This window comes from Choloepus didactylus, chromosome 3, assembly GCF_015220235.1.
Source record: "Choloepus didactylus isolate mChoDid1 chromosome 3, mChoDid1.pri, whole genome shotgun sequence".
NCBI lineage: Eukaryota > Metazoa > Chordata > Mammalia > Pilosa > Megalonychidae > Choloepus > Choloepus didactylus.
In genome coordinates, this window is record NC_051309.1 from 97,509,889 (window position 1) to 97,534,865 (window position 24,977).

Here is a 24,977-nt window from a genome sequence, read left to right on the forward strand (position 1 = left end):
CTTTCTTCCTTTTTAATATATGCGTTTAGTGCTATAAATTTCCCCCTTAGCACTGCTTTTGCTGCATCCCATAGGTTTTGGTATGTTGTGTTCTCATTTTCATTCATCTCTATATATTTAGCAATTTCTCTTGCTATTTCTTCTTTAACCCACTGATTGTTTAGGAGTGTGTTGTTTAACCTCCAGGTATTTGTGAATTTTCTAAGTCTCTGATGGTTATTGACTTCTAATTGTATTCCATTGTGGTCAGAGAATGTGCTTTGAATAATTTCAATCTTTTTAAATTTATTGAGGCTTGTTTTATGTCCCAGCATATGATCTATTCTGGAGAAAGTTCCGTGAGCACTAGAAAAGTATGTGTATCCTGGTGATTTGGGATGTAATGTCCTGTATATGTCTGTTAAATCTAATTCATTTATCAGATTGTTTAGGTTTTCAATTTCCTTATTGGTCTTCTGTCTGGTTGATCTATCTATAGGAGAGAGTGATGTGTTGAAGTCTCCCACAATTATTGTGGAAACATCAATTGCTTCCTTTAGTTTTGCTAATGTTTCTCTCATGTATTTTGTGGCACCTTGATTGGGTGCATAGACATTTACGATTGTTATTTCTTCTTGCTGAATTGCCCCTTTTATTAGTATGTAGTGGCCTTCTTTGTCTCTCAAAACATCCCTGCATTTGAAGTCTATTTTATCTGAGATTAATATTGCTACACCTGCTTTCTTTTGGCTGTAGCTTGCATGAAATATTTTTTTCCATCCTTTCACTTTCAGTTTCTTTGTGTCCCTGTGTCTAAGATGAGTCTCTTGTATGCAACATATTGATGGTTCATTTTTTTTGATCCATTCTGCGAATCTATATCTTTTAATTGGGGAGTTTAATCCATTTACATTCAACGTTAAAACCGTGAAGGCATTTCTTGAATCGGCCATCTTATCCTTTGGATTATGTTTGCCATATTTTTCCCTCTCTCTATTAATATCCTTTATTGTACCCATACCGAATCTCTTTAGTACTGAACCTTTCTCCAAATCTCTCTGTCCTGTCTTTGTTTCTCTGTCTGTAGGGCTCCCTTTAGTATCTCCAGTAGGGCAGGTCTCTTGTTAGCAAATTCTCTCAGCATTTCTTTGTCTGTGAAAAATTTAAGCTCTCCCTCAAATTTGAAGGAGAGCTTTGCTGGATAAAGTATTCTTGGCTGGAAATTCCTCTCACTCAGAATTTTAAATATATCGTGCCACTGCCTTCTTGCCTCCATGGTGGCTGCTGAGTAGTCACTACTTAGTCTTATGCTGTTTCCTTTGTATGTGGTGAATTGCTTTTCTCTTGCTGCTTTCAGAACTTGCTCCTTCTCTTCTGTGTTTGACAGTGTGATCAGTATATGTCTCGGAGTGGGTTTTTTTGGATTTATTCTATTTGGAGTTCGCTGAGCATTTATGATTTGTGTATTTATGTTGTTTAGAAGATTTGGGAAGTTTTCCCCAACAATTTCTTTGAATACTCTTCCTAGACCTTTACCCTTTTCTTCCCCTTCTGGGACACCAATGAGTCTTATATTCGGACGTTTCATATTATCTATCATATCCCTGAGGTCCATTTCGAGTTTTTCAATTTTTTTCCCCATTCTTTCTTTTATGCTTTCATTTTCCATTCTGTCATCTTCCAGGTCACTGATTCGTTGTTCAACTTCCTCTAGTCTTGTACTATGAGTGTCCAGAATCTTTTTAATTTGGTCAACAGTTTCTTTAATTTCCATAAGATCATCCATTTTTTTATTTAGTCTTGCAATGTCTTCTTTATGCTCTTCTAGGGTCTTCTTGATTTCCTTCATATCCCGTACTATGGTCTCATTGTTCATCTTTAGTTCTTTGAGTAGCTGCTCTAGGTGCTGTGTCTCTTCTGGTCTTTTGATTTGGGTGCTTGGGCTTGGGTTATCCATATCGTCTGGTTTTTTCATATGCTTTATAATTTTCTGTTGTTTTTGGCCTCGTGGCATTTGCTGAACTTGATAGGGTTCTTTTAAGGTTTGTAGACCAGTTGAAGTCCTTATCTCTAATTTATCAGATCTACAGCTTCGTGGAGTAGACTTTCTCTAACTAACCAGCAGGTGGCGTCCATGAGCCACCTGTTCTCCACAAGCCAGATCTCCCCTGCTTAGCCTTTTTGGTGAGTGGGGGAGTGAGTCTTGTGGGGCCCAATTGGTGTACCAAGCTTGCGTGTGTAGTTGGTGTTGCCTGCCCTGTATGTGGGGCGTGTTTCTGGGCAGTCGGGGAGGGGGGGTGGCCCTAACAATCAAATCTCCCTGATGATCCTAGAGTTTTAAAGCTGCTGCAATAGTCTAATCCTTCAGATCAGTCCTGCCACAGTTTGTCTCTGCCACTGACCCACAAGTCTTTGGTATTGGCGTATGGCTCCTGAGACTTGCAAGTGGGCCCCTCTTCCAGGCTGTGCACCCCGGGTCCTCTGTTGAGGGATGACTGTGCTATGTCACGGGTGAGTGCCGTCCCCCCCAGGGCAGTTCTGGGCTGCTGGGCTGTGTTGGGAGGCTCCCAGTCTGCTCAAATGATGGCTGAATGGGGCTCTGTTAATTCACACTGCTCCCCCTTCCCAGCTCTGGGACATTCAGCTGAGGTTGCAGGGAAGGCTAATGTCCACGCCCAGTTTTGTGGTGTGTGCCTGTTATTTGAAGCACTTCCGTCACACTGGGTTGTCTGGGGCAGCTCTGGGCTATGGGGCTGGCGATGGGCAGGAGTGTTTCCTGTCCACCAGGATGGTGGCTGTGAGCGGACACCCCCCTTTTCTTGGGAAGTTGTGTTGTTTAGTGAATTTTCTCAGCCACTGGATTATTGCCTTTTGTCTCAGAGCTCTGTTAGTTCTGCTCTTGACTTGACGTGCCCAAATTTCAATTCTTTGAAGCTTTCTGTATTGAGCTTCTTAGAGTAATTGTTTCAGAAAAAGCAAAAAGGATTTAAAAAAAAAAAACAAAAAAAAAACGGCCCTCCTCAGAGATCTAATGGGTTATTGAAATGCTAATAGACAAAGCAACCAGGGCCATTAAGGAAAGGTGCACAGGGCAGAGAGATCAGCTTTGCTTCGGGATTTGCATATGCGCCTCAAGGCCTGATCTCCGCCCTTCCCCTTTCTGTGTTCACCAGAACTCCAAAAATCCTCTGCTTTTATTTTGGAGTTTTTCGTGTTGTTTTTTTTCTATGCCTGTCTCCTCTCTGCTGGGCTGGCTGCTCTCAGAGTCTCTGGTGTCTGGTCTCAGTCTATCTATGGTTGGAGTTTGAATCAGTAGAATGAGTTTCCGATAAGAGAAGCCACTGCAATTCTCCCTTCTCCTTCCCGGAGCTGACAGCCCCTCCTCCCCCGGGACTGAGCCTGGCAGGGAGGGGCGCGGGTCCCCTGGCCGCAAAAACTTACAGATTTCGCTGATCTCAGCAGTTCCACGTTTTCATGAGTGTTGTATGAAGTATGCCCAAAGACAGATTGCTCTGTGGTGTCCAGTCCACGCAGTTCCTGGCTTTTTACCTACTTTCCTGGAGGAGTAACTAAAACATACAGCTCACCAGTCTGCCATCTTGCCCCGCCTCCATGTGAGTTATTTTTAAGTTTTCTAGGTGCTATATTTTAAAAAGCATAAAGAAATAGTTGAAAGTAATTTTAATAATATATTTTATTTAACCCAATATATCTATCATTTCAATATGTGATTGATATAAAACTATTAATGAGACATTTTACTGTTTTTTGGTACTGATTCTTTGAAATCTGGTGTGTATTTATACTTACAGAATGTTTCAATTTGAACTAGTCGCATTTAAAGTCCCAAAAGCCACATGTAGCTAGTATCTACCCTATTGAACAGCACCAGATAAGGATAGAATAAAATATGTTCAGAGAATATGTAAGAATTGTTCTGTATCTTCAAAATTTAGTAGGGTTTATGTAAGTGGAAGGGAAGGACATGTTTCTAGCAGTATGGAGGAGCCAGATTCTAGCTGTTGAGTAGATTACCAGTTTATAATATACTTCATGTTAATGTTAAGGAAGGTTGGTATAAAATTTAAGGAGTGTGTGATAGTCAGTTTGTCATTATATTTTTTAAGGACACTGGACAACACATTTACAAAAGGGCATTCAGTAGAACAGTAATCTTTTCCTTTTTAAACATCACTTTTTTTAAATTTAATTTTTAATTTTTTTCCTGCAATTTTATTGAGATACAGTCACATACCATACAATCATTCAAAGTGTACAATCAGTTGTTCACAGTATCATCATGTAGTTGTGCATTCATCACCATAATCAATTTTTGAACATTTTCATTACTCCAAAATACATAAAGAAAGAAATAAAATAAAATAAAATAAAAGATAAAGATAAAAATAAAATAAAAATAAAAATAAATGTAAAAAAGAACACCCAAAACATCTCATCCTCTCATCCCCTCATATTATTTATTTACTTTTTTGTCCCCATTTTTCTACTCATCTGTCCATACTGGATAAAGGGAGTGTGAGCCACAAGGTTTTCAAAGTCCCACAGTCATACCATGTAAGCTATATACATGGTTATACAGTCATCTTCAAGAATCAAGGATACTGGATTGCAGTTTGAAAGTTTCAGATATTTCCTTCTAGTTATTCCAATACACTAAACACTAAAAAGGGATATCTATATAATGCATAAAAATAACCTCTAGAATGACCTCTCAACTCCATTTGAAATCTCTCAGCCACTGAAACTTTACTTTGTTTCATTTCTCTTCCTCTTTTGGTTAAGAAGCCTTTCTCAATCCCATGATGCTGGGTTAAGACTCATCCCCGGGAGTCATGTTCCACGTTGCTAAGGAGACTTACACTCCTGGGAGTCTCCCATGTAGCGGGAAGGGCAGTGAGTTTACCTGCAGTGTTGGTTTAGAGAGAAAGGCCACATCTGAGCAACAAAGAGGTTGTCTGGGGTGACTCTCGGGCACAATTATAATTAGGCTTAGCCTCTCCTTTGCAATAACAAGCTTCATAAGGGCAAGCCCCAAGATTGAGGGCTTGGCCTTCTAAATTGGGAGTCTCCAATGCTTGTGAGAATATCAGTAATTCCCCAGGTGGAGAAGTTTAATATTTCCACATTTTCCCCCAGTCCCTAAAGTTTTTCAAATACTTTTTTATTCTTCGACCCAAATTACTCTGTGATGTATCAGGGCTTCACACTAACATGTACAAACAAACCAGATTTCCCTCCCTATTCAAGATTCCATGTAATTATGGTGTTTGAATAAACTGGCCATACAAGTTAAATTATATGGCATACTACAGAAAATAAAGAATTCCCACCAAGTAAACATCTCTTCCTTTGGTCTCACATAGAAGTTAAAGTTTTAAAACATTGTCAATATTGTCCTTTATCCTTTAGTCTGACTTACCTTAGTCCTAACCAAGTCCATTTCATTCATATCTCTAATTGAAGTCTGATCTCTTTTTCAGCTTCTTTGACATTTGCTGTATCTGGTATTGCTGACATACATAGCTGCTGACTCTGGCTCTGGGTCTGGGGTGTCAAGATCAGTAACCTTTTAGGAGTTGTGGAAATAGAATTTTTTACTTTAAGTGTTGGGAGCTAAATAACCCTGGTTCATGATTACAGTGAACCCCAACATGCTAAATTTTCTAAATTATTACATGGTAAATAAACCTATTTAATTTTGCTTAATCCAATCTTCTTAAACTTGCTGGACTAAGGGGTCCTATTTTCACACAACTAAGATTAACATACCATGGATCTGGTGTCCCATAAAACATATTCTTTGGAGCAGTGTTCTAATGTATTTTGTATGTTCACAGGTTTGCGTAAGATGTATATGAAGAGTGTTTTATCATTACTTCAAGAATTTAGGAATAGTTTCTAATTACATCTTTCTAATTACATAGTCAGTCTGTCACACTTAGTTAGATGATGGCATTTATTCATTTATTCACTGAAATTACTACCTATCTTCTCATCTACGGAAATTCATTTTTCTGAATCCACAGCTGCTTACGTGGTTTCTAATGACTCATGTAAATTGATAAATGATAGGCACAATACTTTGTTTGTACCTCATTAAATATTCTACAGTTAAAAGGCCCAGGAATATTTGCAATCTGTGTTTGATTATCCACTGGTTTTTAACTGATTTTTACAGATGTATAAAATTATGGAGGACTGTAAATTTTTCATCTTTAGTTTTTGTAGTGTGCAATTACGTAAGTCATAAAATGCTTTCCTGAAATTTAGGTAAGCTATCTCCAGAAATAGCTATGATTTCTATGAATATTCTTAATGTAGACAACCATAATAACCTGATTTGCCACATGATTCTGCTTTAAATATTTGTTTATGATGAAATAGTTGATTATACTTTCTTATGTATTGTTCAGGCTCCATACTGAGCATAAATGAAAGTATTCAGTGTACATTTCAGGTCTCCTTATTTTTGTCCTTCCAGATGATGCCCAGAAACTTATCTGTGCCTGAGAAACGGGCCCATTACAGTGCCTGTTTGGACATTTTTCTATTCCTTCCTTCCTCCCTTCACTGTATAAAGAAGCTGTAAAGGATGATTCACATAGTTGTGTGTTGCAGAAAGGATTGGACACTAAGTGTTCTGGTCGTGGAAGCCCAAATGAGGGGCACCCATAGCCAAGCCTGTCACAGAGGAGTGGAGTTGCCCTTGAAGCACCCCATTTTGGGGGAAAGTGCTGGCCTAGACAAGAAAGTAGGCAAATGAGATGAAGGTTCAGCAGAGATCTGTAGAACTGGGCAGATGACTGAGAGGCAGAAACCTGCAGGAGCCAGCTCTAAGGTCAGGGAGGAGAGGCAGCAAACCGACCACATCAGGCTCTCCTGCTTGGAGTGGAAGTCTGACCATGGTCCTTTTTTGAACCACATATATCCCACTGCCAGACAGGTCTGTGCTGGGGAAAAAATGTAATACTTAGGAACTCTTGCCCTGCATTTGATACTGGACTTCCCATGGATTTAATGAGTGGGACCCTAAGACAGTTCCAATTTAATTTGAGAAATAATGGAATGTACAATAACCTCTGTTTTCAGAGTGTGGTATTACAGTTTGGGATTTCAGTTGTCCTTTATTTTGGGCCAGATTAAATCTTTAGAACCTACTCTCCTGTTAAAGGGTGATTATGAAAATTGTGTGTGTGTGTGTGTGTGTGTATTCTTTTCGTACAATCATGTTTAAAAACTTTAATCCTATTAAGTATTAGTATTTATTATCAATCATCATTAATGGCTACCCCGTTTAATTTATTTTATTTTTTCTCCTCTAGGATTAGGTAAAACCTAATGTTTTTGTAGTTTGTACATTACTTAATTACTCCTAGTCAGTTTTGTCTGGCATTAAAATTGCTGAAGCCTTTCTCTGTCAAGAATTTGCTGTTTTTCTGTACCCTAGTCAAACATGGTAAAAAAAAATTAGACTACTTCCTGCTTTCTACTAACCTGGGGAATCCCTTCTAGCCCTTCTCTGCCGTGAACAGTCTGTTTTCAATGGCTCAAGTAGCAGCTATGTAGGTGAAAGTTCTTTTGTTAAAGAAGGAAATTCAGCAATCATTTCCCCCTTCCTTCTTCGGCCTGTAATCATTTCTCTTTACATTGTTTTAAAAGTATCAGTTATTGTTTTACAGAACTTAACTTTGAAAAATCTACATAAAAAGAATTAAAAAATAATATTACAACAACTGGCGATTCATATAGTGTGTTCTTTCTTAAAACAGAATTGTGAAATTTAAAGTTTTGTCTTCATCTACATTAATTATAACTAATTTCTGCATGTAGTTTCAGGTATTCTATAATTTCTAATGAAATTAAATGACATATGGCAAACTCTCAATGATTGTATGATTTGGTTACTTAATAGTTTTGAAAAGTGTAGAATATTTAAAATCATTAGTGAAAAAAGAAAAACTTTTAGCAAAATTAAATTTAGGATCTCACAGCTTTACTGACTGATTCATAAATCTGGCAGCATCCAATCCAGGAAATAGAGGGGATCTCCACGAAGCGGTAGAAAGGGCAGGATTTGTATCAACAGACTATCACAACCAACCAGGAAGCTAGCAGAATAAATGACTCTCTTGGCTACATCAAATTATTTATCCTTATTTGTCTAATGTCAAACCAGAGGGGCCAGAACACACGAGCTGCAGTAGGCAGACCATGATTGGCCTAAACTGGAGCTGGTGGTCTGTGATAGGCCTTCAGTTTCCAGTTCTGGAGGAACCCAGAGCTACAAGTAAGAGGAACTAAGTAAAATTTTGGTTTGCTGACAGGGTTCAGCATGAGCCACTCCATCTTGGGCTCATCCACCTTTTTAACAGTACTTAAAACAGTCTACTATTTATATTAAACTTTAATTAATGGTTAAAAGAAAGCTCCTTGTGTAGAGCTCAGATTCCTACTAGGTGTTGAATTTAGCAGAGACCTGATATTCAAATCTCCTTGGCACTATTAAAGTAAACCACTTGGCTTCAAACAAATGATACTTAACTAAATCAGAATCTTTTGTAATCTTCATAAATAATGAGAAATATATAGGTGCATGTATGAACAATGGAATAGTTTTGTTTTCCAAGTTTTTTTGTTTAAAAATACATGCAGTGGCTAAGAAAATATAATTATTTATATAACGTAGAACTATTTTTTACTTTAATTTTTAATTCTGTCATTGATTGCTGTTAAATAGTTTAATTACCGCTATGATAATTTTATTGTCTTAGGGGATAGCTATGTCTTTTTATTTATTTAAATTGCCTTGTGTGTATTCTTATGCATTCAACATTTTGCATTTCCTTAAATGCTTTACTAAGTGTTAAAAACGGTATCGTTGCATAGACGTTTTCTTTTGTATGATAATATAAGACAATGGCTGGAATTTAGTTACTTTTTTCATCATTGGAATAAAAAATAAGCTCCTTGAAGACTTCTTTTAAAACTGTTCTTAGGTAGAATGAAAGCATTGAATTTTTCATGTACTACAAAATCAGTCAATCTTCAATTCTGAATTTTAAATCCTACAAGCCTAGGAATTTGTGGATTTCCCAAATCCCTGCTCTATTTGTAGTATCTTTATTATTGTTGCCTCTTTGTTCACACAAGCCATGTGTACTACGATAACATTCCAGCATCCTTGGTTTCACCACAATTTCAGGGAAAGAAAATGATTATATAAATGATGCTTAACATTTAAAGTGAGTAATAATAAATATTGTTGAGTGTTGTTCAGAGGTAGTTTGGAAAAAGAGCTACTGTGTGACCGTGGCATCTACATTGTGTTCTATGGATACAAGAGAACCACCCAAATCAGCCCAGATTCAAGAAGAGGACAGTTTGACTCTGCCTCCTGATGGGGGGTGGCAAGAACACTCTGCTGAAGAGGCATCTTTGGGAAATGCAGTCTGCCATTAGGTTACCTGTGGAGTCTTGGATTTCATTCTGTAGGTGATTATACCAACCCAGCTCAGACCCAAGACTGAAGAACATGCCAGGCGCGGAGTTAGACATGAGTTGAATAGGATTTACGGACAGGAAATGGTTCCATGGTAGCAGCTGGCTGGGAGAGATGGAAGTTAGTGCTCCGCAAAGAGCAGGGCTGCTGGTGATGATTTACAACGGTTAGGACGAAGACATTCCATAGGGTGTGAGAATAGTTTTGGCAGTGTCTTGTGACACAGGGGTGTGGAGATTTGTTATCAGCAGTGTTCAGAGGAGGGGAGATTTATGCTTTGTTTATGATACCATTTGTACACATCCCCCCTGCCCAGGTCTGATGCCCTTTAACATCTGTCCCAGTCAACTAGGCAGCTACATGAAATAACTCACTTTCACTATGGAGGGGAGGGGCCTGGGCCCTATGTCCCCACAGGGTGGTTGAGAGTTAGTGAGTAATATCAGATAAGGATAATCTCAAAATAAGAAATATATTTTAGTAAGTTTCTGATAGACTCCTGGGAAAAATAAAATAAGGTAATCAAGGAAATACTGTGTTTTGTGTGTAATTTATTTTTAAGTGTTGAAGAATCTTGCCTATATCTATGGCTGAAATGGAGGGAAATGAAAGAGGAGGAAATATCAAATAATCTTGGAGCTCAAAAGAAACACAAGGCTCATTAAGTGTAACTTATCTCCAAAGTACAAGAATCCTCTCTAGAATATCTTTTATGAGTAGTCATTGAGCTTCTGTTTGAATAACACTAGGGACAGGGTGTTGTTTCACAAGGGAGCCCACTCTATTATTGAATGAAAGTAGTCATTTAAGAGCACTTCTTTAATGAGACAAACTCCTTCCAGTAATTCACCTCGTTCATCTTAATTCCCTCTTTTGGAATGCCGTGTTTAAGTGCAAAGCATCTCCCAGATGAGAGTTCTTTGGCTATTTGAATACAACTCTTATCATATACCTGCTTTTGTTAAGTATAAAAGAACGTTCAAAATATATCATCAAATTGGGCACTTTTCTATGGAGACTCTTGGGTTTGTCAATATAACTTTAATCAAGGCATCTTGTAGGACAGAGATTTTTAAATTCTCATACTAAAACATTGGCACTTCTAATTCCTAAATGTTCGCTGCAAATAGCCCAAGTTTTGAAGACTGCTCAAAAAGCAGCTGTATTTGGGTTGTCAGGATGTGTCAATATGCAAATTGGTTGTGTTTATTTAATTGTGTGATGGGAACAAATGTATCTGTCTAATAATCACAATATTTTCACTTAGAAATATTTTATTACTATAATAAATATAAAAATCTGATAATTCCATCTCAAGCACTTTAGATTTTCTATTTTTATTTGCATTAAGTTTGCTTTTCTTTTTGTTGTACTAACTCAAAAAGATTAGAGGCCTTCTCTTGTAGTTAAATGTATTTGGAGGATTTACTTAGCTTTCTGAAGTTTTAAAGGAACATAAGAACTAAGTGGAAATAGTTAAAACTCTGAATAAAGTACATTAAATAATTTATTACAGTTGAAAGTTGTTTACCAAAAAATACTCAAGACTACTTACTATAAGTTAATGACATTTGGAGAGTTCTGATTTCTAAATGCCAAAAGGGCATAAATATATAGTGTGTCTGACAGTGACAAGTGCTAAGGAGAAAAGTAAAGCAAGCAGGATGAGGAGAAATGGGAGTGCAACAGTGGTTACATTTTTATATAAGATATTCAGGGAAGGCCTTTCTGAAAAGATAAGCTTTGATCAGGGATCTTTGGGGAGCAAACTTTGGGGGAGACCATTCCAAGCAAAGAGGGTATCAAGTACAGTGCAAAGTCCTCTTGGCCCTAGAGTGGTTGGCCTGTTGAAGAAAGAGTTAGGAGGACAGTGTGTCTGTAGCACAGTAGTTGAGAGGAAAACTGGTGGAAGATGAGGACCAATATGTGTAGGGGAAAGTTAGATTATACAGGCCTTTGTAAGGATTTTGGCTTTTATTCTGCATGATACAGGAAAGGTTATAAGGCGTTTTAAAGAAGAGTGACGTGATGTGACTTATGATTTAATAGGTGCACTCTGGATTCTTGGCTGGAAATACCATGAGAGTGGGGTGAGCAGGTGAAAGCAGATGGTGGCATGGACCAGGTGGTAGTGATGGAGGCAGCGTTATAAGGAACTGTGAAAGGATAGATGTGAGCTGTATGAGAAAGAGATGTCAGCAATGACTCGCAGGTTTTTAGGCTGGGCAGCAAAGATGGAATTGCCCTTTACTCAGGTGGAAGGATGGTGAGATGAGCAGGCTTTTGGAGAAACCAGGTGTTTACTTTGGGACATGTTAGGATTGAGATGTCCATTAAACATGGAAGATGTCTATTAGACACCCAGAATATATGCATCTGGGTTTCAGAGGTGAGATCTGGGTTGGAGATACAGATTTGGGAGCCTACAGTATGTAGATGGCATTTAAAGCATGGAACTGGATGAAATTACCTGGGGAAGGGATATATGTAAGAAAGAGAAGAGGACCAAGAAGTGACCTCTGAATATTATGCAAATGTAGAGTTTGAGAACTCAATGTGGAAGAACCAGCAGGAACAGCCAAAGAAGTAGCAGGAAAATCAGAGGATTTGTTGTCCCAGCAGCCAAGTGAAGAAACTTTCAGAAAGGGATTATTCAAATCTGGCAAATGCTGCTGATAGGCCAAACAAGATGAGAACTGAATTTAACAGGGGTTTTGTCATTGTAATTTTGTCATTACTTTGACAAAAGTAGTTTTACTGAAATGGTTGTGATGAAAATCGGGTTGGATTATGTTTAAGAGAACATGGGAGAAGTGGAGTTGGAGGAAGCAAGTATGGACAACTCTTTTGAGTACTTTCACTATAACAGGGAGAAGAGAAATAGAGCTATGATATGCTGGGGTGTGGGGAGAGGGATTAAGGCTGATTGTTTTTCAGACTGAATATATTTCATTTGTAGGGAAGAATCTGATGTAATCCGGAAGAGAAGATAAAATTAATCATACAGGTGAGAAAGAGCACAATTATTTCCAGAGTGGGGCTGCTGAGTAGCTGAGAAAGGCTGGAATGCAGTGGAAATGTGGAGGGACTGCCCTTGGATAGGTGCATGAATTGTTTCTTTGTAATGTACTGGAGGGAGGGCAGACAACATGGGCACAGGAACAAATAGGTTGGAGATGTGGGAATGGGAGCCTGGGGAAATTCTTTTCAAATGCTTTCTTTGTTTTTAGTGATAAAGGAATCTGAGAGTGAGGAAGTAGCAGGAGGTATTAGAGGTTTGAGGGGAGAGAAAAAGATATGAATATTATCTAGGTGAAGTGGCAGTGGGATGGACTAGTTGAATCGCTATATAGCAGCAGGGACACACTTGAGGTTAAAGCCCATGAATTTAAAATGGGATTTACCAGTATAGGGATCAATAAATATTTGTTCACAAAAATGATGAATTGTGATTTCTCAGTTCTTTTAACAGCACCTAGCCTTGCAGTTGCTAGCCTTGCTAGGTTTCAAGTACAAGGCAATGGAAAACAGATGATTTCCTAAGGTAGAGCATGACACTGGAAGAACCAGCCATGGCAGTGGATTTGATAAGCAGCAAGGTGTACATCAGAGTTATTACTAATTCGGTCCTGGGTGAAGTCAACTGTGATATTTAAACAATCATTTAGACTTTTGAGATAGATGGACTTTAGAGGTTATCTTTAGAACAAATTCCTAATTTTTAAATGAAAAAACTGAGGTCCAGAGTGGTTAAAAGAATCTCTTTTATTCCATGGTGAATCTTTTTTTTTAAGAGAGGATTTTGAATTTTGTATTATGTATTCTCTTCCAGGAATGGTACATTTTATTGTAATTGCATTCCTTCCAATAGAGTCTTCCTGTTTGGTTTTTCAATTTGTGTTTGATTGTACAGTTACGTAAATTCTTTTTGACACATTTGTTATTAAGGGCAGAAAGATGGGTAAGAAGTCTAGCTTTAAAAGCTCATTAATTTTAAGGAAATATGCCATGAATGAATGTCTTGAGTGCTATATTTTTCTTTTTACATTTTTTTCTTCTGGATGAATAGAATCCTATCAAAAGAAATAGGTTATTTAAAAATGATTAGATAGTTGTAAAAAATTCTATGAAGCATGTGCACTGTTCCCATAAATATGCTGAATTAACACTGAGTTGGTGAAGCTTATCATCAACAATACAAGATTACATTGTAGCCCTTCTTTACACACCTAGTGATTAAAAAAAAATATTTTTAAAGCATTTTTAAAGTGTCTTTCACTTGGGTGAACATTTAGTAAATGAAAGTCCTCTCACCAATATATATTTCTTAAACATATTGACTGGGAAAAGGATGTCCTTGACCTATTTGTTTACAAGAAATAAAACCAGTTCCATTCTACCTTTAACCCAGTAGTAAGTTTAATAATGGGTGGGTGAGCTGTCACTGTAGATTTTAACGTAACCTGACTTTCCAGAACTTCAGGAAAAACACTGTTGATCTCATTTTAAAAATATGCAGTGATATTTGTGCATCACCATTTAAAAAAAATCAATCCCTCTCTATGGGGGTATCAGATAAACAGTGTGAAAGTATATTTATATTGTGAAACACAGATTTTTCTGACTGCTAAATTTATGGCTATGATCTAGGTTAGAGGGGCCCAAATTCGCTACCCTTTTGTGCTCTTATTGACAGGGGAAATAAACATAGGACACTGGTAGCCAAATGGGGATCAAAGTATCTGCTTTATTAATGGGCCAGGCAGTTCCCAATAATTTTCCAAATATAGAACTTTCTGGCGAAGATTCATTGGAAAACATGGCTTAGCCCTGAAACTAAAGTTAAAGCCTGTTATTCCTCTTCAGATCTAACCTATGGGGTCACTGTCCCAATTTTCTCTTACTCTATGGGAACATGAAGCAGGAGAGAAGACTCTCTCTGGGGAGCCTGCACATTGCCAGGATGTGGCAGGTTCAGAAGACAGAGATTATGAGATGTGTGTGTTCTGTATGTGTGTGTGTAATATTTAATTACTTACCCTTACTCACTAGTGAAAAATTCTGATGGATAAAATTTGCTACTCTTTATTTTTTGAGGAGATGTGAATAAGTTGGTAGAAAGGAGCTGAATCTTCTTTCTAACATAGACCCTAGCTATTCAAATATGTGGTAACTCTTGGAACAACAGTATTAGCACAACCTTGCAAGGTTGTTAGAAATGTAGAATCTTAAGTTCTATCCCAGACCTATTGAATTAGAATTAGAATTTCAACAAGACCCACCCTTCACATTTGTTTGCACATTAAATTTGAAAAGCACCTCTCTAAATGCTAGATGTGTTACTAGAAATTTCTTTTTCTATGGTCTAAGGCACAGTACAGGGAAAAAGAATTTCTACTTTCAGTTGGAGTTGGTACTCTTCCGTTATCTAAGTGCAGCATTTCACATTTTTCAAATAGCCCAAGGATTCCAGGAGAGGGGGAATTTTGAGATCTTTCAACCAAACAAACGCAACAATCAGAACACTTTATTATTTAAGATGTGCATATTAGTAACATCAAAGTTATCATTTGTAAAAGAGATTTCTGCTGCTAAATAAAAAATATTTTAAAATAAAAGAAGAAATAAAGATTTACTAGACTGTGAGGAGATTTGCCTGTGATTATCTAGTTATATGCAACTACCTACATATTAAAGACAAGTGATAACCTTGCAGGTTTTAGTTTCCTTAGGAGTAGGAGTTTACTATACAGGGGCTGCGAATGGGGTTGGAACTCCAGACAGAAGGCATAGAATATGCAAATAAAAGTACAGCTGTTAAGTATACCTGACACTTCTAAATAATGGAAAATAAATTAGTATGCCTGGTGGGTAGGGTGTCTGTACTGTGTTTGTATGGCATTGGTTATGGGGCAGGAGGTTATATTTGTGAGATATGAGGTTATTGCCTTTTTATGGCATCTTTAAAGGTTTGGAATTTTGTCTAAGGCCAAGGAGAAGTTATTTAAAGAGCTTTTAGAAGAGGAGCGAAATTACATTTTAGAAGGCTAATTCTGACTGTAGTGTAAAGAATCTGAATCAGCAGGACCACAGACAGAGAGATCAGTTAGGAAACTTGGAATAATCTAAGTGAGAATGATGGCTATGTGAATTAGATGTGGAAATAGGAAAGGGGCAAATGAACTATTTAGGAGGAAAAGCCTACAGGATTTTTATTTCTATAGTTTTTTTTTGTTATTTATTTAATAATTTATTCTTTTAAAAAATTATCCTCTTAATGTTATACTAGCTATAGATTTCATTGTTGGATTGAAAATTTAACTTTACGGATTACAATATAATCTTCTTTTTTATTCAGCCACTCATTTATTAAACATAGTGTTATCTATGTTCTAGCTCTCAATATGCTGGACTTCTACTACACAAAATAAGAGCTTTCTCAAATAGCATCAGTGTTAAACAGTGGGATAGGTGCCATAGTGGACAAATTAATTTTGTATAAGAGAGAAACCCTGATCCTTAATCACCGGCTAATCCTTGATCTACTTTTTTTGGAAGATGAAAACTATTGATAGACAACAAATGGTAATGAAATAATACTGAATTATTGTTGCAGTTAGAAAATATTAAGACTTGTGCTCCTCAAAGAAAATGTTTTGGCTGGTGCTCTTAGCTCGTTCTCCTTCCTATTTTTAGTTAAGGATCATATATGCCTTTCCCTCCTTTTTGGGTATAGAATGGAAGAAGCTTGGTTTTCTTTGTCTCTCAGGTTATTGAACCAAAAGAAGAGAGATGTCTGAGAAGATACATCCTACTTCTTGGACCCTTCATTTTCTTGACCCACAGTTTGCAAAACCTTTACTATCACTTGCTCCCTTTTCTTGCTCTGCTTAGGTTTATCATGCCTTGCTATTCAGTGGAAAGAGAAGTGAGGATATTTCTGACCCTAGTTCTTATATAGGTTTGTTCTGGTTTGCTAATGCTGCTGTTTTGCAAAACACCAGAAATGGATTGGCTTTTATAAAGGAGGTTTATTTAGTTACAAAGTTACAGTCTTAAGGCCATAAAATGTCCAAGGTAAGGCATCAACAATAGGGTACCATCACTGGAGAAAGGCCATTGGCATCCAGAAAACTTCTGTTAGCTGGGAAGACACATGCCTGTCATCTGCTTTCTCCTGGGTTGTGTTTCAAAATGTCAGCATCAGCTTTCAACAGCTGTCTTCAATATGTCTCTCTAAGCTGTTCTGAGGTCCTTCTGTTTGTCAGCTCTTTTATATGGCTCCAGTGATTTAATTAAGACACATCCTGAATGTGTGTGGCAACACCTCTACGGAAATTATCCAATCAAAGGTCTTGCCTTCAGTTGATTGGGTCACATCTCCATGGAAACATTCAATCAATAGGTTCCAACCTAATCAACATTAATATGTCTGCCCCCACAAGATTGCATCAAAGAACATCACATTTAGGGGGACATAATACATCCAAGCCAGCACAAGGGTGATGGATTTCTCAGTTTTAGATACTTGAGAAACATTATTTTAAGGTAAGGATTGTGTTTTACTTGTTTTGGTATCACTTTTGTGTCCCAAACAACAACTTTTATAAATAAATAGTTATTGAATTAATAGTTATAGCTCAAATAAAAAGTTATTGAATTAAATGCTGAAAACCTGATTTAGCAAATTGTATTCTTTAAATTAGGAATGAGGAAATTGATTTATAGGAAATCAGCATGATGATGATAAATACGTAATATGTTATTAAATATTTCTATAATGCTAATATTTCTTTTTCTAGAGATTTCTGAAGCCATTCAGTTAAAAATGTTTAATTTCATCACTAGAGCACATTTCAAAAAAAAATTATAAAACTTAAACTTCTCTGGTGCTTGTTCTTCCATGATCTTCTCTTTCTCTCTCTCTCTCTTTTTTTTTTTTTTTTTTTTTTTTGACTCTGTCACACTTGTGGTTTTTTCCCCTGCACATTAATACATGTTTACACTTCTTCTTGATTTACTTTTGAATTAATTGTATTTTGGAAGAAAGTATAGATAATTTAATTATTAAGAATATTTAATGTTTTCCTTCTGTTTTCAGTGACTTTAGCAATCACTTGTCGGAAGGATTTAATAAAAAGGATTTCTGACAATATAACAAAACAGAAACCAGCTTTGATAGATTTCAGCATTCCAGAAGTGTATATTCTGTCTGAAAAAAAATTCAAGTAGCCAACACATCTGGCATCCTTTTTTGTACCCTGTATCCATCTTTGCTAGCCAATCTTGTGCTTTTGTGACAGCAATGACATTGATGGATCACTTTAATTTACCAGGCAACCCACTCTTTGCAGAGACTGTCTGTAACAACCAGTTAGAGCTGGTCCTGATCATTTCAGATATGTGTATGGTTTCAAAAAAATTGTAACTGATCAGAAGCAATCTATCTATCTGTCTGTGTATCTGTCTGTCTATCCATCCATCTGTCTAAACTATATCCTTGTACCACAACTATACAAATATATAGGAATATATATTTTAGCATGACTCTGGGTTTTTTTTCTCCCTGTTTCACTCTGTCTTTTTTTTTATGGAAAAAGCAATACCTATATAAATGTATGTTAATTTAGTTATTTGGTAAGTAATTATGATGTAATTGGCTTTTCTGAATTTTGAGAATAATGTTTAAATTAAATTTATAGGAACAAGAACTGATTTTTAGAAACTGGTATTATCTTTTTGTTGTATTATGTGCTTTAAAGTAATACATTATTATTGTGACAATAGCAAGTTGTGGTATCAATTTTTCTCTTAAATAGGTTTGGGCCTTAGGTGAGGAACAGAAAATAGAATAGATAAACTGCCAAAGTATTATAGGATTTGAAAGGAAATATGCCTAATGGTGGTATTTAAAAAAGATAGCCCTGTGGAAAATGTGGTAGAGAGAATATATTTACATGTAATATGAAAATATCATGTTTTCTTGATGAATAGTATATATGGAAGTTTTATCTTTTTAAAATGCATTCAGTGTTAACATCATATCTGGCTGGACTAGGTAGCTTGTTTATGATTATGTGGTACTACTGTAGAAAGTCTTTTCAGTCAGCATATTTATACCATACTTACCATTTACCAAGACCTGTGCCAGATGTTTTCACATGTAGCAGTGCATTAGATGGCATATTGTAACACACAAGCCAGGTTTGGCGTGCTCCAAATGTCCTCTATGGTTACTTGATGATTCCTGAAATTCTATTAATCAAATCTTAAAACCTAAAACTTTTATCACTCTTAAAATATATATTATATGTCTGTTTTTATTAATTCTATATATTTTCCTTAGGAAGAATTATTCTTTAAATCTTCATAAATATCTACACTACAGTGTGAATGACCTTGTAAGCAAGATTTATTAGAGGAGACAGGAATGAGTTGAGAGGCCTTGACTATTGGAACTGAGCTGATAGAGGACAAAAATTAGGAGCCGGATGGTAAAGAATGTTATTTGTTTGTTTTTGCCTGTATTACATATTGAATAGGACTGATTCTAGCTGCTTTTATTACTTTTAATTGAATAATACATTGCTTATACATTAGAATAAATAGAATCCTTTACACCTTTATTTCAGTTTTTTACCTATGTAATATTCTAAGAATGATGCATAAATTTTTTCTCTGTAACAGTAATGCAAGCATAGCAATTCATCAAAGAGTGGATTTCCCAGGCAAGAGTAATATAGCAAGCTGGTGTGTGGGAATGGTTTCTGGGGTGGGGTTTTCCATGAGAAATAATACTTCATCTACAGAGAAAGCTATGACTGGCTTCATGAAATCCCCCAAATTGGGGAAGTCCAATTCTTGATATTTTTGTGTGCTTTCACATTATCTGCCATAGCCTTGGTGAAAACTGGTCTCAACTCTGTGGAAAGCAAGATAACATGCTTGGTTTACCTACTGAGGAAAGGAAAGTCATGTGCCTTCAATATGTTTCTGGCACTTTAAAAGATATTTACAAAGTTTGTTCTAAGCATTGTCTAGGAAATCTCAAACTTGTCTTTTGCTGTCAAGTTAAGGAAACTTTCCTAGCTGTAGGAACAATCTCTAAAAAGATTTTCCTTTGGTCCAAGATAGCTTTAGCATTAATTGCCTTTCTTTCATTTATGTATGGACTTGGGACTGGGGAAGATGCTGGTCCTAAAGTGTATTTTTAACTTTATTTAAAATAACTTGATTTTAATGTATTTTAATGAGTGACTTGTTCTACTGTATTGTCCTACCATGGTCTGATTTCTCTTTCCTGGGCACTTTCCCATCAAATGGGCCAATGCCAATAGAGGTCCAGCTGAAAGGGCAGAGCCAGAGGCAGAATACAAAACATATGATAAAAACCAGGTACAGACTACCAAGATAGAGAAGGTAGTTGTACAAATATTGTCCAAACAGGAACACTGGGAGTGAAAGGGATCATTGTTAAAGATAGTGCTGCAATACTGTATATAATCTGGGAGTGTCTCAAGCAAACTGGGACATATGGTTACCCTAGCCATAGAATTAAGATACTTATTGAGACTAATGCTAAGTGGTTAAATGCTTCATTTTTTTTGAGGATTTGTGGACAGGTCCTTGAGTAGGCAACTGTGGTTTAAAGGCATAGGGTGAAGGTAGACACATTCCATATTTGGACAGGGCCTGGTTTCTTTCTCTAAGAGAGCATCTCAGTTGTGATTAGCATATTAAAGGAGAGACCTGGATAAAAGAACTGGAATTTAAAATATACTTTGATCCATTCCAGTCTTTGGTGCTCCTATAATTAATTTTTTTTACTCCTCTCACACCTCATAATTCATGCTACCACGTTTAAACACGGCTCAGTTATTAGGAGTTAATATGCATAACTCAGAGGATGAATGGTTTTAATAGCATTGCTTCTGTTCTAAAGGCAAGTTTGGGCTTGACTAGATTTAGGAGTAGCTTTGAATATTTGGCCTACCATAAGGTTTCCAAATGAAAATGTGGGAGTTAGAACAAGGGAACAGATCATACAACACAAATGTGCTTCTTTTATATTGGTATTTTTTTTTTTTTTCATAGAGCAAAAAGTATATTAGACGTACATTACCAGGGGCTGGGGGTAAGGGGAATGGGGAATTACTGTTTAATGGATAAAGAGTTTCTGCTTGGGATGATGAAAAAGTTGTTTTAGTGAATGGAAGGTGAAGATGGTAGCACAACACTTTGTAGGAGCAATGCCACTGAATTGTACACTTAAAAATGGCTAAAATGGCAAATTTTGTCTTATCATATAAAAAAAAATTTTTTTAATAGTTGAAAGAAAGCACAGACCCAAACCTTCTTTTCCCAAATTTTATAGTGGGGGAAAAATGCCTACAGTTAGACAATAAAACTTCTGACAATTTAGATAAAAATTTCCTTTGTACATCAGATTTTAAAATATACTTTTGTTTTCTATTTAGGAAATGTGGAAAATGCCTATTTATAATGTTTTTGGAAGGATACCCCGTTTTGCAATGTGTGGTCTTCCAGATTCTTATGGGCTACAGATGTTGAGAGGTATTTCATGGCATTTGCATTTCTAGAAATCAGTGTTGTCTGGCCAGGCCTTCCACTGTTCAGCTTTCTGACATCTTATCAAAAATTAGTAGAGGGGCAAGAATTCTTGCCCGGTTAGTTTCCACGATGCAGCCATTTAACACCATCTCATCCAAAATGATGTGTACTTTATCCAAATTAAACATTATATCCAATTCACTCACTCGGCTGAAGTACTCATCTAAAACTTCCACAAAATTATGAATGAATTCATAAATAGCCATCTCATTCTCAGTGTCGTTAACTCCAACCACAATGAAGAGCGCTGCATACTGACGATATATCAGCTTAAAATCCTTATATTCAATGAAAGAGCATTGTTCACTGGATCGAGAGAGACAGCTCTTTATGACTTTGGTTTCCAGAAGTGTCCGCTTGTTAATCTCCATGTGTTCATAGTACTTAGAAAGTCGGGTCTGCCCTTGTTTATTCACCATGAGGAAAAACTTTATCATTTTTTTTCTTTCTGGCCAGTATTTTTCCAAATACAACTCAAAATTTATGGCAAGGGTGGTGGAACCTGTGCGGCTCCACGGGCAGCTGTCCTGGCGGCGGCTCTCCTGGGGTCCCCCTCCTCCTTTCCCTCAGAAGATTGCTCCCCAATCCTCGTTAGCTTCGCTGTGCGGGCTTCCTTGGGGCAGCCATTTTGGCATTTCTATATTGGTATTTTTTTATTAGTTAAATTTCGGAGTACTTTTTTTGTTCCTTTGCACTCGTTGTTGTATTATTTCTTTTATATATAATTTGCTTTTCCTTGCTTTCAATTCATATTCATATAGGTATATATATTAATATCTTTCAAATTTACATTATTTCTTATCAGGACTCTTATGATAACATGATTTCTACATTTTTAATTGAAATTTTTGTTGAGATAATTGTAGATTCATAAGCAGTTGTCACATGCGGAAGGATTGTGTATACTCTTTACCCAGTTTCCCTCAATTTTGATATCTTGCAAAATTATTGTACAATATTACAGCCAGGATATTGACATTGATACAGTCTACCAACCTTATTCGTAATTCCCGTTTTACTTGTATTTATTTGTGTGTGTGTGTGTGTTTGGGAGGGCAGTTCTACACAATTTTATCACACGTGTAGGTTTGTGTATCCATCACCTAGTCAAGACACTGAAAAGTTCCATCACCTCAAAGGTCCCTCTGGTTGCCCTTACATAACCACACCCTCCTCTCTCCCACCCTACACCTTCATCTCTAACCCTGGGTATCACTAATATGTTCTCCATTTCTATAATTTTACCATTTCAAAAATACTATATAAATGGAATCATATAGTAAGCAACCTTTTTGGACTGGCTTTTCCTATGGGTCTTAAACATTCAATATGTATTTTTTCCCATACATATTTTTGGCCAGAGGTGTGTGTGAATGTGATAGAAGACCAAAGTGATTTTAACTCTTAGATATTCAGGATAAAGTGGTATTTCTCTATATTTTAGAATACGTGAAAATTAGTAACTTTTCATTATTTGTAGCAATAGAGGAAGATGTGAGCCAATTAGGAAATTAAGAATACTATATACAACAAAAAAGGAATTAAGTGATTCTTTGTCCCCAAACACACTGCACTGATGTTTAAGTGGAAGATTTATGTGGACGATGATTATTGGAATGTACTATGGGCCAAGCGTTCTCAGGGGTGTCACAAGTGAGTAAAAAAAAAAAAAAAGATAGATCCAGAGTTAGAATGCCTTGTAATTTACATTATATTAACCCTGTCTTACTACTTAGACGTTCCCTTACTGAGAGGAGTGTGTTAAGTGTGAACACTGTTCATCCAGTGATTTTAGTGATGTGATTTTGGATCTAGAAGAAACTGCAACTTAAAATCTCTGCATTTTATTGAATGTGGCCTAGATCAGAAAAGCTTATCAGTTGTAGGCACCAAATTATAGAACTTTTATGTAGTTTCTTAGCTTATTTATCCTATGAGAAAGGAAATAAAATTACTATTCCTGACAGACTTTACTGACTTTTTGAAGGCAGGTAATGTCTTGTTCATGTTTGTGTCTTCAGTGCTTAGCTAAGTAAAACATGCTCAGAAAAAAAGAAGTAAAAACACATTGAGTAATTCTGGGTTTTATTAAATTGGAAGTCACTCTATATAAATGTTTATTATCCTAGTACTTTTAAAATCAATATATCCTTTATTTATTAGTAAGAGAAAGGTTGGAATTTCTGAATGGTGGCATCATTCAAATCTTATCACAAAGAGATTTTATATTTAGCTATGTACAGAGCCCAACTAATCAATTTCAATTCCTAGTTAGAGCTCAGCTGTTCATCAGAAGACAGAGCAAAAGGCAGACTCCCAAAGTTAACATATTATATGGGGATCTCCTGGTTTGCACTTGGTCCATTTTTCTGTTCCACCACCCTTTTCCAGTCTCATTGTTTTGTGGATATCAGATCACCCAATAAATACTTGAAATAATTTTTAAGATATTGTTATAAAATGATGTTATTAATGGATTTCTCAGTGTACATATCATACAGTGAAAACCAGCTTAATTTGAAAACCCCTGGCTTCTTGAAAGTGCAGGAAGTTTTTCTTATAGTTTCTTTATCATCTATGTTTTACCATTTGCTATCCGAGACTATTATAACAATCTTTTTATTTCAATTCTCTAAATATTTCCTTATGTAAAGAAAAAGTTATAATATAGGGCATGTTGTGACTAATAAAACACAATATATTCTATCTCACACTTGATTTAAAATACATTTCATGGGGAAGGGATTTCTTCTTCACAGGTGTACCCAGGCTCCTGGAATAATGCTTGGCATAAAATAGTCAATCAACAAATGTGCTTTTTTTGAATTAATTATTGATAATATTTGTTTTTTTGTGTTTAACATTGATGCAGACAGCTCTTAACAGTTCTAGTACTGAGAGAGATTCCAGAAGTAAAAAGGTAGTCCATGAGATCATAATTATCCTAGCCCATATTAGTCTACTTCCAGATGACTCTGAATATTCTAAGAATACCAGAAGATTTTATTTCAAAAGGGAATCTCTTTGACTTGTATACCAAAGCAGCATTTGGTAGTTCAGTACACAGGCTCTCAACAGTTTCAGGTCCCATATACTTGACTTCTCAATCATAAGACAGACACATGGTGTTCTGCCAAATTTTTTCAACTCACCCTGCTTCTACCCTTCTAAGTAACTAACCTTCACTGAATCCAAAGTGGCTTTCTTGCATTGCTCTTGAAGTTAAAAATGAAAACAGAAAGGGAAAATAAATTCAAACTACAAACCTCCACTCTTGAGTAGGACACATTTCTATAGATCCATTACCTCATTTGATTCTCGCAACAAACGTGAGAGTGGGTAGTATTTTCTGCTTTTGACAGGTGAGAAAATAGGGGGTCATAGAGGCTATGAAAATAGCTCAGTATTATACATTTAATACATTTTGGAGCTGATCTTTAGCTCTACAGCAGCAAGACTCTAAAGCTGTACTTCCAGTTTATTGCTGTATTAGGTTGCCTGACTAGAGTAATCTCTTCTTCCTTCACTCCTCCCTTTGGTATAGAACCTACATGCTCTGCCTGAGTCAACTCTACTTTATGCTCTATTGCTTTTTTCCTCATTTCTGTCTCTTCTCTGAAATTTCCTGAAGATTAATGCTTCAGATGTGCTACTTGGCTTGATAGGGCTTTTCCTTGGTAATGGATTTAAGAGGGCCACAAATGCTTTTCTGCACCTCTCATCAAGAGGTGGAAAATACATCTCCTCCTCTTAAATGTGGGATAACCTGGAGACTTGCTTTGACCAGTACAAGTGGTGCTTTGCTAGTGTGATGGTTGGGTTCATGTGTCAACTTGGCTAGGTGGCC

The 24,977-nt window shown here is 36.5% G+C and overlaps 2 protein-coding genes across 5 annotated transcripts in view; one reads left to right on the plus strand and one right to left on the minus strand.

Moving 5' to 3' along the window:
* The window catches only part of CCSER1 (coiled-coil serine rich protein 1), a 1,457,654-nt gene that overhangs the window by 100,914 nt on the left and 1,331,763 nt on the right, over nt 1–24,977 (plus strand). The window lies entirely within an intron of this gene.
* Nucleotides 20,838–21,757, minus strand: LOC119529652 (AP-4 complex subunit sigma-1-like). The gene has a single exon (XM_037830263.1). It carries the CDS (start codon nt 21,565–21,567, stop codon nt 21,133–21,135), a length of 435 nt encoding a protein of 144 aa, XP_037686191.1. The 5' UTR covers nt 21,568–21,757; the 3' UTR covers nt 20,838–21,132.

Bases quoted from the DNA above. Each gene is read 5' to 3' on its own strand.
- LOC119529652 (XM_037830263.1), bottom strand. From the start codon at position 21,567: ATGATAAAGTTTTTCCTCATGGTGAATAAACAAGGGCAGACCCGACTT.